The 13,853-nt window shown below is 52.4% G+C and overlaps 1 protein-coding gene and 1 long non-coding RNA gene across 24 annotated transcripts in view; both read left to right on the plus strand.

Annotated features, from left to right (window-relative positions):
- Window positions 1–2,512, plus strand: part of NCOR2 (nuclear receptor corepressor 2) — a 225,541-nt gene extending 223,029 nt beyond the window's left edge. For all 23 annotated transcript variants that reach the window (XM_086855208.1, XM_086855219.1, XM_086855225.1 and 20 more), the window contains 2 exons: window positions 1,015–1,194; window positions 1,282–2,512. In XM_086855208.1, the coding sequence (XP_086711334.1) occupies window positions 1,015–1,194; window positions 1,282–1,457 (356 nt within the window). In that variant the 3' untranslated portion in view covers window positions 1,458–2,512. The remainder of the gene's footprint in view (window positions 1–1,014; window positions 1,195–1,281) is intronic.
- A 3,403-nt stretch (window positions 2,513–5,915) lies between these two features.
- LOC147649875 (uncharacterized) lies at window positions 5,916–12,590 on the plus strand. The gene is made up of 3 exons (XR_015277609.1): window positions 5,916–6,273; window positions 7,970–8,137; window positions 8,980–12,590. It is a non-coding gene; the product is annotated as an uncharacterized LOC147649875 (long non-coding RNA).
- The last annotated feature ends 1,263 nt before the right edge of the window (window positions 12,591–13,853 follow it).

Genomic DNA, 13,853 nt, shown 5'->3' on the forward strand with positions numbered 1-13,853 from the left:
TGGTGCCTGGGGGATGATAGGGTAAGCTGCCCCATGGGCCCTGCTGGGGCTTGTAGAGGCTCATGGCAGGGTCTCCTCAGCTTTGGGGAGACTTGCGCAGAGATGAGAGGGTGGTTGCACAAATCCCCAGTTAAGAAAGGGAGGGAGGAAGGGGACCAGGAATGGATGGGAGAAGCATTTGACCCCCCCACACAAGAGCAGAGTGCCTCATGCAAGTGCCCTGCACAGAGCCAGGGATCACCCTCGGGAATCCAGGCACAGAGCCCCTGGCTCAGGAGTAGATCCTGGGTGCACACATGCACCTTCCTCCAGGTCAGCTCACACCCCTCCAGGTCACCTAACACCAGGCACTCTAAAGCTTTTTGCAGAAAAGCTTTTCTGGCTCCTGCATGAAACCAGCAGCTTCTTCCAGCCATGCCTCCCCATGCCTGTGGAGGCTGCCTGCTGCTGGGCAGGCAGGGTGGGATGCAGAGCCCATCCATCCCTCCCCCTTGGGGAGCTCCCCCTGGTTTATCCGGGCTCAGCTGCCCAACAGAGAGGCCCTTCTGGCTTCAGACCTTTTAAAAACTGGCTAAACATCCCCAGGGATTCTGTTATAAGGAGGGCTGAAAGACCATCCTGGCCCTGTAGACCGTGAGCAGGGGGAGTGTGGCTGCTGGGGGTCGCTGCCAGCTGCCCGTGCATGTGGGGCGGCACAGGGAGCTGATGGGCTGAGCCACGAGCTGGCTCAGGAGCAGATCCTGCAGGGAAGTGGCCAAAGCCACACGGCCTCTGCGGCCTCAGGTCCCTCCACGGGACATTTGGTGGCATCAACCCACAAAGTGGAGCAGCCTGGGGTGGGCAGAACCCTCCTCCAGCCGCTGCGTCCCACCCACCCCATGGCCAGGGCGAGCTTTGCTCCTGCCACGGGCCGTTTATTGCAAAGCTCCTCAAAGGGAAGCGCCCCTCACCTCCTCCCCATCCCCGAGTCCTGTCACCACGAGCCGGGTGACGAGTGGGTGCCTCTCTTTGCAGGAGGAGGGGGGAAGCCAAAGATCGCTGCCAGACCCAACAGCCGCAAGGCCAAGTCCCCGGCGCCCGGTCTGTCGGCGGGCGAGCGGCCGCCCTCCGTCTCCTCGGTGCACTCGGAGGGGGACTGCAACCGCAGGACTCCCCTCACCAACCGCGTCTGGGAGGACAGGCCATCGTCTGCAGGTAGGGCTCCATGTCCCCAAGTGCCCCCCTGGCAGGGGGAGTGGGGGAACAGGCACGGTGCTGACTCTGCCTCCTCATCCCGCGCAGGTTCGACGCCGTTCCCCTACAACCCGCTCACCATGCGGCTCCCCAGCGGGGTGGTGACGGCAGCCCCCAGCACCCCGCTGCCGCAGGGCACCCCCGGCAGCCAGCACCACGCCTGGGACGAGGAGCCCAAGCCCCTGCTCTGCTCCCAGTACGAAACCCTTTCGGACAGTGAATGAGAGGAGCCAGGGGCAGGGAGACGGCGACCAAACCCGGGGCATGGGGAAGCGAGCGGGACACCCGGGGCGAGCGCCCACCACCCCGGCCCCGCCGGCTCTCAGGAGCGAAGATGCAGGAGCAGAGCTATTTCATTTTTCCCTTTTCCTTATTTTTTTTTTTTCCCCCCTTCCCTCCCAACCAGCCAGTTTGGTGGGGATGATGGGTTTGGGGTTGATTCGTTTGTTTTTTTTCTTTTAAATTTTGTTCGGGTTATTTTTTTTTTTTTTCTTTCTCAACATCTGGAAATTTCTGCATCCTCTTCGGTCTGATAAAGAAAAGAAAAAGCCTTAACGAGACAAAACCCAAGGAACCCATCTTCGATCTTGGCAGCCGTGCTGGGCGGTGAGCCCCGTGCTCCAGAGGGACCGTGAGCGGCCGTGTGTCCGTCCCGGGGCCGCTCGGACACTCCGCTCTGCCGGCAGCGAGCGGTGGGATGCTCCCCCGGACCCGGCCATGGGGATGTGCCTCAGAATTGCAAAACCTTGAGCGGGTTAAAGAAAAGATTAAAGAGAAAAAAAAAAAAAAAATACAAAAAAAAAACCAACAAAACCACAAAAAAACGGTTGGGAAGTGAAACAGGACGGAACGCCCCGGGTCGGTTCCCTGGCTGATCCGAGGGCTCGGTGCCCGGCATTCCCGTGTCACAAGACGTATCAGCCCCGCGACGACACGCTTCAAACGTGGCTGGGAGGAGAGGGAAGGGGAGGGAGTGAAAAGCTGTTTCTTAAAAAAAAACAAAAAAACCCCACAAAAAATCCTGGTCCCTTGGATGGAAGCAATCCCGGGTCACTCGGAGCGGGCAGGGACGTCCCCGGGCTGGCTCACGCGCTGCCCACCGAGGGGCTCGGTTGCTTTAAGTGCATTGTTTTCTGAATGGTGAGAAAAGGCAATTGTAAATTGTATTGGTCTACAGGGTATATTTTTGATACCTTCAGTGAATTATGTCAATATTTTACGCAAGGAAGGACTTAAACAAAACACAGTATTACATGCTGTAAAAGAGGTTCTGTTCTTACGTGCAGGCTTTGATGCATTTGTCCATTGTATGGAAGGGTTTGAAAAAAAAAAAAAAAAAAAGAAGGTAACAGTGATCCATCAAAGTTATCTGGGAGTCAGGAGAATGTATGTACTTAGTTTAAAAAAAAACAAAAAAACCAAACAAAAATCTTGCCATGGTTGCAGGGCCCCCCGTTACACACACCTTTGCTGGTTGTAGACGTTGATTCTCCAGAGCCCTCCAAGCTGGCCAGGGCAGGGGCAGAGTGGGCAGGAGGCCAGCGTGGCAGGGAGTTCACAGGAAACTTAAAAAAAAAAAAAAAAAAAAGGAAAAAAAGTTAAAAAAAAGTTTTTATTGTATTTTTGTGATACACACGAATGCTCTACTTTACATTATTTTTTTCATTCCATGATGTTGGCTCATATCTGCAGTTACATGGTTAAAGAACAAAAATATTAGACTTTTTTTCATTCACTTCTGCTTTCTCGCTCTGGGGGGAAAACAAATGGCAAAAAAAAAGAAAAAAAAGAAAAAAAAAGAAAAAAAAAAATAAAATGTATTAAATGCTTTGCATTCTATACGCTAGAGGAGCCCCAGCCCGGCCCAGCCCCACAGCCTCCAGCAGCCCCACGGGCTCAGGCGCCGTCACCTTCCCCACGGATCTTTCTTTTCCCCCTGCAACGTTCCCAGGTTGATTCTGATTTCAAAGCAAGAGAATGATGGTGTTTGTTGTTTGTTTGGGGTTTGTTTTTTTTGGATTTTTTTTTTTCCTGTTGGGTTTTATTTTTTTGTTTTGGTTTTTTTTTTACAATGTACAGGTTTTTAAATGTTCATCGATGTTTGTGTCTTTTCTGTTGTGCTTTTTTTTTTTTGGTTTTTTTTTTTTAAGAAAAAAATCCGAGACAATGCACAAGCGATGTGGAAAGTCTTTGCGTTCCCAGGTTATTGCTGCTGGTGTCTCCGTGGCTCTGAGCTGTACAAACTCACAGAGCTGATGTCTGGGCAAAACGCTATTAAAATGTTGCAGATTTTGCTGGGAAAAAAAAAAAAAAAAAAAAAGAATGATCCAAATCTGACCCATCTTCAAAGCTGCCTCCTTAGCTGATTCGGAAAAAATAGCGCAAAAATCCCCGAGCAGAACAAAGAATAAAGTTCCCACTTGGCACAGTAGCAATACTGTGTGCTGCTTGGTGTCTCCACATGTCCAGGAAGGCACTGGCACTGCTGGACGGTGGCTGCAGAGCTGGCAGAGCAGCACCACAGAGCCTGCCCGTGACCCAGCGAGGGCCGAGACGTGGCCAGCGGGGCGGGAGAAGGGCGGTGGAGCTGCTGCTGTCCCCAGCACCAGGGATGGAGGCACTGAGGTGGCACTGGGGTCTCTCACCAGTGGCACCCCGTGCCAGCCCTGCAGCCAAGGGTTGGGACATCGGGAAGGGCTGCGGGCTCCGGCCGGAGCTGCAGGGCTGCCCTGTCTGTGCCAGCTGGGCAGGGTTGGGTCACAGTGAGCCATGGGCAGCACCCAGAGCCCTGGCATGGACAGAGAAGAGCCTGGCCCACCCCTGAGTGCCAGTCCTGGAGCCGAGTTTCTCCTCTGCTCTCACTTCCACTGCTTTCCATGTGTGCAAGGTGAGGGGCTGGGGCTGGCCAGGGGCCCAAAGCACAGCAGTGCCTGAGGCTGTGAGCGTGGCACAAGAGCTGTGAGGTGTTGGTGAGGTTGTTTGGGCCCTCGTGGGGTGGTTTGTGGCTCAGTGCTGCTGGATGGTTGGGCAGATGTTGCCCACCAGCTGCTGGGCAGGGCAGTGTGCAGGAGGGGACCGTGCTGTGGGCTGGGAGGTGCTGGGGTGACACTGGTGACACCGAGATGCTGCAGGGCTCCAGCAGCATCACCCCCTGCTCAGTGGGATCCTTTGGCGTTGTTCCTGAACGGGGGAACATGAAACATTGCTGATGTTCCCAACTCTGTGCAGGAGCTCAGGCCCTGGCTGTGCCAGGTGTCCCCATCCCGCCTGCCCAAGGCTGGGGGAGCAGCCCAGGGATGCAGGAGACCAGCTGAGGCCAGGACAGGTGCGTTTTGCTCCAGTGGGATCCTGCTTTTGGTGGAGCCCCCCTTGTTGAGAGCTTAGCCCCACACTTGGCCACAGCACCGCTTGGTTTTGGCACTCTCTGTCTTGCTGTGTCTCCATTGCTGGGTGTCCCCATCCCCACCCAGCCCCTCCTGTCGCTGCCAGCAGCAGGGACAGGGATGGAGGGGCTCTGCAGAGAGAACTAGAGCAGCAGCAGCTCCTGCTGGCGAGCTCTGAGCCCCCTTGCTGTGGTGCAGGAGCAGAGCATCCTCCTGCTGCCGGTTAATTAATCTGTGCCAAATCAGTGCGGGCAGGAGGCCAGAGCAGCTTGGTGGGGATCCCATCCCAGAGCTGGGGGGCTGCAGGGGGATGGCCCCGCTTTACCTGCTCAGACGTGGAGCCAGGGGAGTGTGGCTTTGGGAAAGGAGGAGCTGCTGCTCCTGTAGGTTGTGGTGCTTCCCCCTCTGGCCCTCGTTCACCCCACCGAGGCATCCCCAAGCACCCCAAAATCTCACGGCAGGGTCTGACAGCACCTCCTTGTGCTGTTGGTTGTGGTTGTGCAATCCAGGAGCAGCTCCCGTTAAACTATTCCAAAACCCCGAGTTTAAACTTGACATTTACCAACTTTGTAACTTGTACAAACGCAAACAAATCACTGGACAATTTGTGTCTTGAACTGTATCGGGAGGGGAAAATCTCTGTGTGTGTACCCAGCCTGTGCACAGCTGCTGTGGAGGGACTTGTACGACAGCCGGGGCTGTGCAGAGACCACCAGGTGTAAATAATTCCACAGCTTTGCTCCAGAGGGGAGGGGGTTCTGCTAAAGGTGACGGGTTTGTTCACTGTTACTGTGCTCGGCGTGCCCACCGGCGAGCGGTGGGGGACAGTGGGCGACCACTGCCGTGCTGGTTAAATAATAAAAAAAAGCAAACAAACCAACCCAACCCAACCCAAAACTTCTTTGGCAGCAGAAAGCAGCTCCTGCCTGTGGGTGTGTGTGAGGCTGGGCAGGAGGAGCTGCTCAGGGGGCAGCTGAGGTGGCTGCAGGCAAGGCCATGGGGGGGTTAAGGGGTCCCTGTGCTGGCACTGATGGGGTGTCCAAGGTGAAGGGGGCTGAGGGGACAAAGGGGTGGTGGCAGCAGGTGTTTTTCCATGTGTGAGGGCGCAGTGAGCACCCCTAAACCTCTGTCTCATTGACCCAGGGCTGTAAGAAATTTTGGGGGAGGTTAATAAGTGGCTACCTAATTAAGAAGCCCTGGGATCTACTTGTGGGTCTAAATTGCTTTACCTCTGACACCTGTCCTGTGGGATTAACTTCAGCTGGGAGTCCCCAAGTCCTCCCCCCACCCTGTTGCCATAGGCTGGGGAGCACTTCCCTCTGCTGGAGGGTGGGATTGAGGTGGGGAGCGATGAGTGGGGGGTCACTGAGCTGAGAGGGTTGGCTGTGCATGAGGACTAATTGATGACTGTGTGGAATTCAGTCCATTGAGTGGCTGTTAGGTGATTTGAGAGCCTTCTGCTGCATTTCCTGGGGCTCAGGAATGGATTTTACACAAATGATGTTCTCCTGAGCACAGCAATGAGCATTTCAGCTGGGGTGCATCACTGCCTTGAGCCAGCACTGCCAGGGGATATCCAAAAGGTTTCCTTCTCCATGCTGCTGAGACTCACCCTGGATCATCCAGATTGCTGAGACACCCTCTGAAATCCCTCCAGGTATGTACTGACCAAATCTGCCTCCTCCTGTCTCTGTGCTCCTCCAGCTGCCATGGTGATGCACCGGGCAGATCCTGCTGGCTCTTAAAAATCAGCCTAAAGGTCTCTTGAGACCAGTGATTTTGCTGAAAAACCTTTGTGGAAAGGCTTTTGCTACTCTGAAGGCAATTAGAGTAAGTTAATAACCAGTACAAACAGGAGCCAGGCTGTTCAACCTCTCACATCAGGATTTAAATGCTGACAAGGGCTGACAGCCCATCTCCCTGGTCAATAATTCACACTGATGCTGAAGAAAGAGAAGGTGGGAAAACTCTAAATTCAAGGTCAGCACTTAGAATTTAATGATGGCAAACTTTAGGTCTACTTGCAAAGCTCTTACATAAAGAGATGAAAATGAAATGAGACAAAAGCAGATGGCTCTGAAAACCAGCAATATAAAGATGTCAGCAATCCAAACTCACTTGTATTTTAAGTGGCAGACAGGAGTTTTTGAGGGGAAAGGGAAGACAAAAGATGTCCCTGATACTACCTTTGCCCTGGACAGACAGAAAGTGCAAGGAGCATTGTGACCTTCTGGTGATGAATGGGTGTTTGGTTGGGATTAGAGAGTATTTTTTTCTTTTGGAAAGAATTAAGAAGTTTTTTTGATTTTACTTTTCTTTGTAGCTAGGCCAGATTGAGTGATGAACAGGGAGAAAAGGGCACAAGGTGGAGGCTGTCCTTGTTGTGCACCCCAGGACACTGCATTGGGCACCAGCACGATGCCCCTGGGGTACCCAGCGATGAGCAGGGCAAGATTCTTTTTTTACAAAGAGTACAAATCACACCAGAATACCACACACCTCTGTGCTGGCAGCACCCAGCCCTGTGTCCTCCCATGATGGTGGCCCACAGGCTTCCCACACCAGCCCCAGCAGAGCCTTTGGCCAGAGGCTGTTCCTGGGCTCTGTACAGCAGGAAGCATTTTATACTCTCCTGACAATTGCAATCCAAATAGCCATTCATCAGTTCTTGTGATTTGCCATGAAATTATATATGCTCTGCGATAATGATGCAGGCTAAAGAGCTGCTCTTGGCAGGAGATGAGACAGGCTAGGCTGGCCAGTAACTTGGAAGGAAAATGGAGCAGCTTTTGGTGGGATGCCTGGCTCTTATCAGCCCTGGGACCCTGCAGGGTGTTGGGCAGAGGTGTCCAGGCTGGCTGAGCTCTGCCTGGTTTTTGTGCCATCTGGGGAGAATTGGGTTCATAAGGGACTTGGGAATGAGTGGTGCTCTGTGCATGTGTGAGTAACAGCTGAGTTAATTGTCGGGTTTATTTATCCTCTCATTTTTTGGCCTCCTGCAATTACCAAAAAGGATTTGTCAGGACTCCAGGCAGTGGAGTGGTAATAAATCACTGGCCACCAACAGGAGGCTGGAGCAGTTGTATCTGGAGTGATCTGGGATTGGTGTTGGCGTTACTGAAGGGCAAGTGCTCAGTGACCAGCCAGCTTTGCAGAAATACTCCTGAAATGAAATCTAAGGATGTAGAGTTCTCCAGCTGTGGAGAAATCCCCTAACAGAGAAGCAGGGGGGCCTGTGGAGGTGAAGCCTGGGCAGCCACCAGTGTATGGGACATTGCCAGACCCTGCTGGGCTGCAGGTCCCTTCCCCTGGTGGCACCAGGGTGACCAAAGCCACCCCTGTGAAATTCACAGCATCTGCCTGCATGCCCTGAAGTGGAAATCTGCCGAAACAGAGTTGAAAGGTGAAATCCTTGTCCTGCAAACACAGCACTTTTTGGGTCCTGCTTTCTGGTGCAGGAGGGTGTCTGGATCCCACCCAGGAGGGACTGCATTCATCCCAGCTGCACACACAGCTGACAGGTGAGCCTTTCCTCTTGCTGGCCCTTGTAAAAGGAGTCCAGGCAGAAAGGGCTGCCCGTGGTGCTCGGGAGGCCAGCCCAGGGATCAGTTCCACCACCAGCATCGTGGGGAGTGCAGCGGTCACGCATCGCTCGAGGAGGCCGCTGTGTTTCCCTCGTTTGGAAATAATCCCAGTGTCCCTCTGGAAGTGCAAGGAACCTGACGAAGCACAGGGTGTTGCAGGGGTGGTAAGCTCCATCTGGAGAGCTGTCTGCTTTGAAGTCGGATGCTGTTTTAAACTCTGCAGGGTACTTTTGCTTAGGAAAAGCAGCAGTTGCCAGTAAAGACTGATCTTGGTCCAGAAATTTTTGCTGCTCCCCAACTTCTTTTCATATTTATTAGTCATTTGCAATCTCTTTGATGACTAAATGCATGTTCAGCTTGGAGAAAACTGTTGCAGTATTTGCTGAGGTAAGTCAGGGCAGAGGAGGTGCTGACCACACTGGCCATGCTAACGATGGTGCATCTAGATTAGTCATTATTAATTGCCATGGCAGCCCCAGTGCTCCTGAGCAGCTGCTGAGGAAACCCATGGAGCCAGCAGGAGCCCTGGGGAGGTTGTTCTGAGCTCTCACCTACAGGCAGTTGTTCCATAAGGCTGCAGGTCAGGATTTGTGGAAAATGTGGTGCCTGTGGGAGAGGGGCAGTGCCAGGAGCTTCTGGGGGCTCCTCTCCCGCCTCCAATGGCACAGGAGGAAGGGAAAGCTTCATGAAGAGCAAATAAGCAAGCAGCACCATCCAGGAGGCTGCTGTCGAAGACACTCCATCCTAATTGAACATGTTCCTCGAACTGCTCTGCGCAGCTGTCAGCAGGTGCAGCCTGATGGGCCCCAATCAGCTCCAGTGAAACAGGAATTCTGAAGAGCTTTGGACTCCACTGACTCAGGTGTTTGTTTGCAAAAGTCCAGACTTCAGCTGTGAAATCCTGATCCAGCTCTGCCCAAGACCCAGGGATATTTTCTGCTGCTGTTTCATCCTGAGCCCTTTCCAGAAAGCGAAGCAGCTGCCAGAGGTCAGACATGAGGAACCTGGTCAGTGTGCGCCTGAAGATGGGTGCCAGGTCTGGATCTGCATTCCAGTTGGACCAAAGCAGAGCTTTCCCCCATGGGGATGTTAATCCTGGGCTTTGGCTTAGAGCCATCTCCAGCTTTCATGGTTTTGGAACTGAAAAAGAGCACCATTCTGTTCAAGGGAAGAGCAAGTCCTTATACCCCAGCTCTCTACCCCAGTGAGAAATCACAACTGGCTCCTTAGCACTCAAACCCATCTAACTCCAGCCCACTGGACTAATTTTTAAATTACCAGTCTCCATGGGCTGCCAGAACATCCTGCTTCCCTTCAGGCCAGTCAGAACCCCTGAGCTGGAGCTGCTTCCTCCATCCACTGGTGAAGGAGAAACCAAATAGCAGAGGTTGGAAACCAAATAGCAGAGGTTGCTCTTGGGTCTCTTTGAGGGGGAGGGCAGCCTTTTTATTAGGTTCAGATGTTACTTTCTTCCCCAGGCCGTGCTGGGAAGTAAAGCAGAGTGTGTTAATGTTGGCTGGAAGAAGCTCTGTGGAAACAGGCTTGAATGAAGCAGGTTTCTCCCGTGCCCATTTCCTGGGGGAATGGGGGAGATGGGCCAGCACAGGAGGAACAGGCATGGGCAAGGAGTCACCCCTTGCAGAGCTTCCCTTATTCTCTAAAATCTGTCAGCAGTGAGCATGGCTTTAGCCAGCTACCCACTTCTGCAGGGCTCTTGGGTCCCTGCTGTCCCCTGGTCAGTGGCTGCTGTCCCCAAGCCAAGGCACCCACAGGGAGAGATGGTCCCGGTGCTGAGCTGATCGGTTCCTCCTGGATCTGTTCTCCCTCTCCTGTTGGGAGATGTGGAGGTGGAGGACTCTGTGAAGGGCAAGGCTGTTCTCCAGATGTTATTTTTCACCATTAGGCAGTGTTTAAACACACTGTGATTTCCCTCCCCACTTCTTTTGGAGTGCACATAGGGGAGAGACCCTTGGAGGAGTGAAGTGAGTGGCAGGGGGAGGGCAAAGGAAACCTTCCCAGAAAGTGCTGAGCTGGGCTCCAGAGGGTCCCTGCAGCCAGTGCCAAGCCTGGAGGCCGTCGGAACACGTGGCTCATTAGCAGAGCCTCAGCCAGGGCTGGGCTCACACGCGGGGCTGGCGCTGCCAGAACAAGTCCCGGGGGTCTCGGAAAGGTTCCCATCTGCAGAGTTCAGGGCAGACCTGGAGGCAGAGCACAGCTCTGCTTAGCAAAGCACCCTGAGCCTCAAAGGCTGCTCCCCCATTCCCTGCTCCACTCCACCTTCAGTCCACCGGGAAAACAGGCTCAGACTAGAGCTGGAAGGATGCTCAACTCCTCTCCCAGATACTGAGGGACCTGCGTGGCTCTGGGTGCCCTCTCCTCTGGGTCAATGTGTATCTCAGGGTAAAGCTGGTGCTCAACCAGCCAAGGATGCTCCAAGAGATGCTGCCATCCCAAAAAGACTCATTAGCAGCTGGACTTGAAGTTAAAACCCCAGCTCTGCCCCTTCAAGGCCATCCTGCTTGGCCACAACAGGCCCATAATGTGATGTGCATTGTTGCCTCTCCGAGCCCAGCTCGTCAGCAGATAAAATGAATATCCTGGAAGTGCAGGCGCTAAAAAAAATCACTGTTGGAAGCACAGCAAAACCCATCTGCGAGTGGAAGAGGTCAAAGAAGAATACAAAGGCTTTTATTTCCTGGAGGCATTTGTCAGCAAGACAAATGTGGGTTTTTTTAAAAATTTGCTGCCATTTCCTAGCTGCCCGCCCACGCAAGCGCCAAATAGACTTTCACTCGCATAAAGCTGAGTGTTGGCTTGTGTCCTTTGTAATCCAACGCTCAGGAATAGGGTGAGGAGTCGGCTGGATCCCTGTTTGTTATCAGTGAGTGGGGCATATTTAAAGGATATGGGCAGATTTCAACACTACATCTATAGCTAGTTTATTGCTGGTGTGTTCCTCTCTTGCCCTTGTTATTTATGTTGAAAATGATAAATGAGGGATTGATGATTCTGGCTGGTTCATGAATAATCAGGTTATTTCACTGCAAAGCCCCAGGGGAAGGTAATGTTTCTACAGTCCTCCATCAAAGAGAAAGCAGTTTGCACGCGCGTGTGCGTCTGTTGTTCATTCCTCCACTGCTTTGTGTGGGTTTTGGAGTGGTTCTGCAGCCTCCCTCTGCAAGTGTGCCTATGCCCAGGCACTCCCTTGCTGCATCCCAGCCCAAAACGTTTCCCAGTCTTGGCACCATCAGCAGCAGCCATGCACGGGGTGTTTGGAGCAGTTTGGTCTCCAGAGAAGGAGGTGATGGGCATTTCAGCGTCCTGTGATGGGAGGGTGCAGCCAGGAGCCCTGGGGAGGTGCATGGAGAGCCCCAGCCACAGCAGTCAACTTGGAAGGAGTGCATTTGTATTTTCAAGGAGCTGCAAATAGCTGCTGGTCTCAGGATTTGCTTGTGAGACAGGAAGAACCTTGGGGAGATGATCTGAATGTTTATGTATACAGAAATGTCTAATCACCAGGCTCAGAACAGGCTCAGGAAGGGAATCTGGAGGTGGTTAGCTGGAGAGGAGGATATTTTTATGCTAGAAATGTGATGTCCGCCTGTTTGTAGGGTAGGAAGGATACGATGAGAATCAAAGGCTTGGCAGGATGAGCATTTTCATCCTTGTAGATGTGAACTCCCCATCTGTCGTGGACTCCAAGGCGTGGAACTGTTTAGATCCAGTATCATTATTAGAAGCAGAAAATAGAGCTCATAAAACTCCCTCCTTACACCCCAAAAAAAGCAATTCCAGGACCCTTTATCCTACTCGAGAACAAGCCATTCCTGCATTAATTTCCCTGCTGTGGCTGGGCTTGTTGCCAGGAGAAGGAGACTCAGTGCTTTGGCAGGAGATGCACGGCCCTGGGGCAGGTCCCTGCTCCTCTCCAGTGTCACCACACCAGGGGATTTAGAAACAGAGCTGGGGATGGGCAGTGTGGTGGCCAAACCACGTTCCTGCCAGGCTGTGGAGTATTTGCAGGGGCTGCATCTGCAGTGGGAATTGCTCCCACAAGCAATGGGATGGAAATCAGCACTGGATCCACATCCCATGGCTGGGCAGACACTGCTGAGGGCAGCTGGCAGTGCCAGCCTTGGGAGTCACCGTCCTGCCACCATGCCAAGCATCCAGAGGCCCTGTGCCACCCTGGGGGCTCAACTGCTGTAGCCAAGGTGCCCCCTGAGGCACTGAGCCTGTGAAAGGACATGAGGAGGTTGCAGAGCTGCATCTAAAGCATCCCAGGTAGATCCAGTCATCCTGGAATGGTTTCTGGGGGAGATAGTTGTGCAGCCACAGGGTCAGCTCAGGGGACAGAGATGTATCAGCTGTGACAGTCTCCCATTCCAGTCTCCCCTCAGAGATGGATTAAGTGCCTGTTCAGTGTTCTGTGCCAGAGGAGGCAGTTCCTATAGGTGGCCATCACTCCAGGCATGCTTCTGGTGATTCATGACATCCTTGAGGACAATACAACCTCCATCTGCTTGGTATTGCCTGGAACTTCCAAAGACACTTCTGCAGGTCCAGGCTGTGACATTGCCATCTGCTGATGGGGAGCAAAGACCCAGCCTAAGGTCTTGCACATGGTATTTGAACTGGTGGTTTAGCAGCAGGAGGGCGTTTTTACTGCTCCAGGATCAGGTAAGGCTCTTTCTCTGGCAAACCTTTCCATTGTTTGTTAACTGTAAATAGCTGTGGAATGAAATTCGATGAAGGCATCTATTGTTTCCTTACAGCTCTGCTTTGTTGAGTGGAATAGGGATCCCAGCCATGTGGAGTTTTATTATTATTTAATTTGTAGCTGCCCATAATCAGCAAATTCTTTTAGGTGAGGCTTTTGGCATTTTATATTCAGCATTCTTGCTGTCTGTAAAACCAGCCTAAACCTTTCCTTCTGTTCCTAAAGGCATCTAGTTTAAATTTGAAGTCCATCCATTATAACTTCAGCACCTTGTAATCCCTCAGAGATATGTGCAATTACTCTCTGAAATATCCCAGGAGCAAAATTAATACCAAGCATCATCTGCTTAAATTTACAACATCCAACTAGCACAGTAAAAGCCACTAGCTTAGGGGTTAGCTCATCTGAGCACTCTTGCCAAAACACATATCCTGCATCTAATACTGCTTTTGCTGCTGAGGATTTAGCTGCCACCTCAGGAATCTTCATTGGACAGCATTCACATTTTATGGTTTTATTTAAATAGCAGGAGTGGATGCACATGTCCTTCATCTGGCATTTGGGTGTCCGGCCTGCATAGCCCCTGCCTTCTCCTGTGGTGTTTCCTCAGGTTCTTAGCCATGAACTTGTCTCCCATCCTTCATCCTAGGAGCAGTTCAGCCATGATTTGTGTCAAAAAGCTTGGGATGAGGACACAGGCACATACCCTGCAGCTGAAGCAAGCTTCTTGCATAACATGGCTTTGCTTCTCCTTTCCATTCCTTAGAGTTTTACAGCCATTTTCATCCAAGCCCATTGACTTCATCCCTATAAATCCAATGATTTTTCCATAAGGATTAGTGTCAGATTCTCCCTGCAGACATCTTGGGTCTTGGAAGACAAAGGAGTACTCTACTAAGGGCTGGCTGGTGAGCCTGAGGCATTTACAGCAAT

The sequence above is a fragment of the Cyanistes caeruleus genome, chromosome 18 (assembly GCF_971803275.1).
Source record: "Cyanistes caeruleus chromosome 18, bCyaCae1.hap1.1, whole genome shotgun sequence".
NCBI classification, from domain to species: domain Eukaryota; kingdom Metazoa; phylum Chordata; class Aves; order Passeriformes; family Paridae; genus Cyanistes; species Cyanistes caeruleus.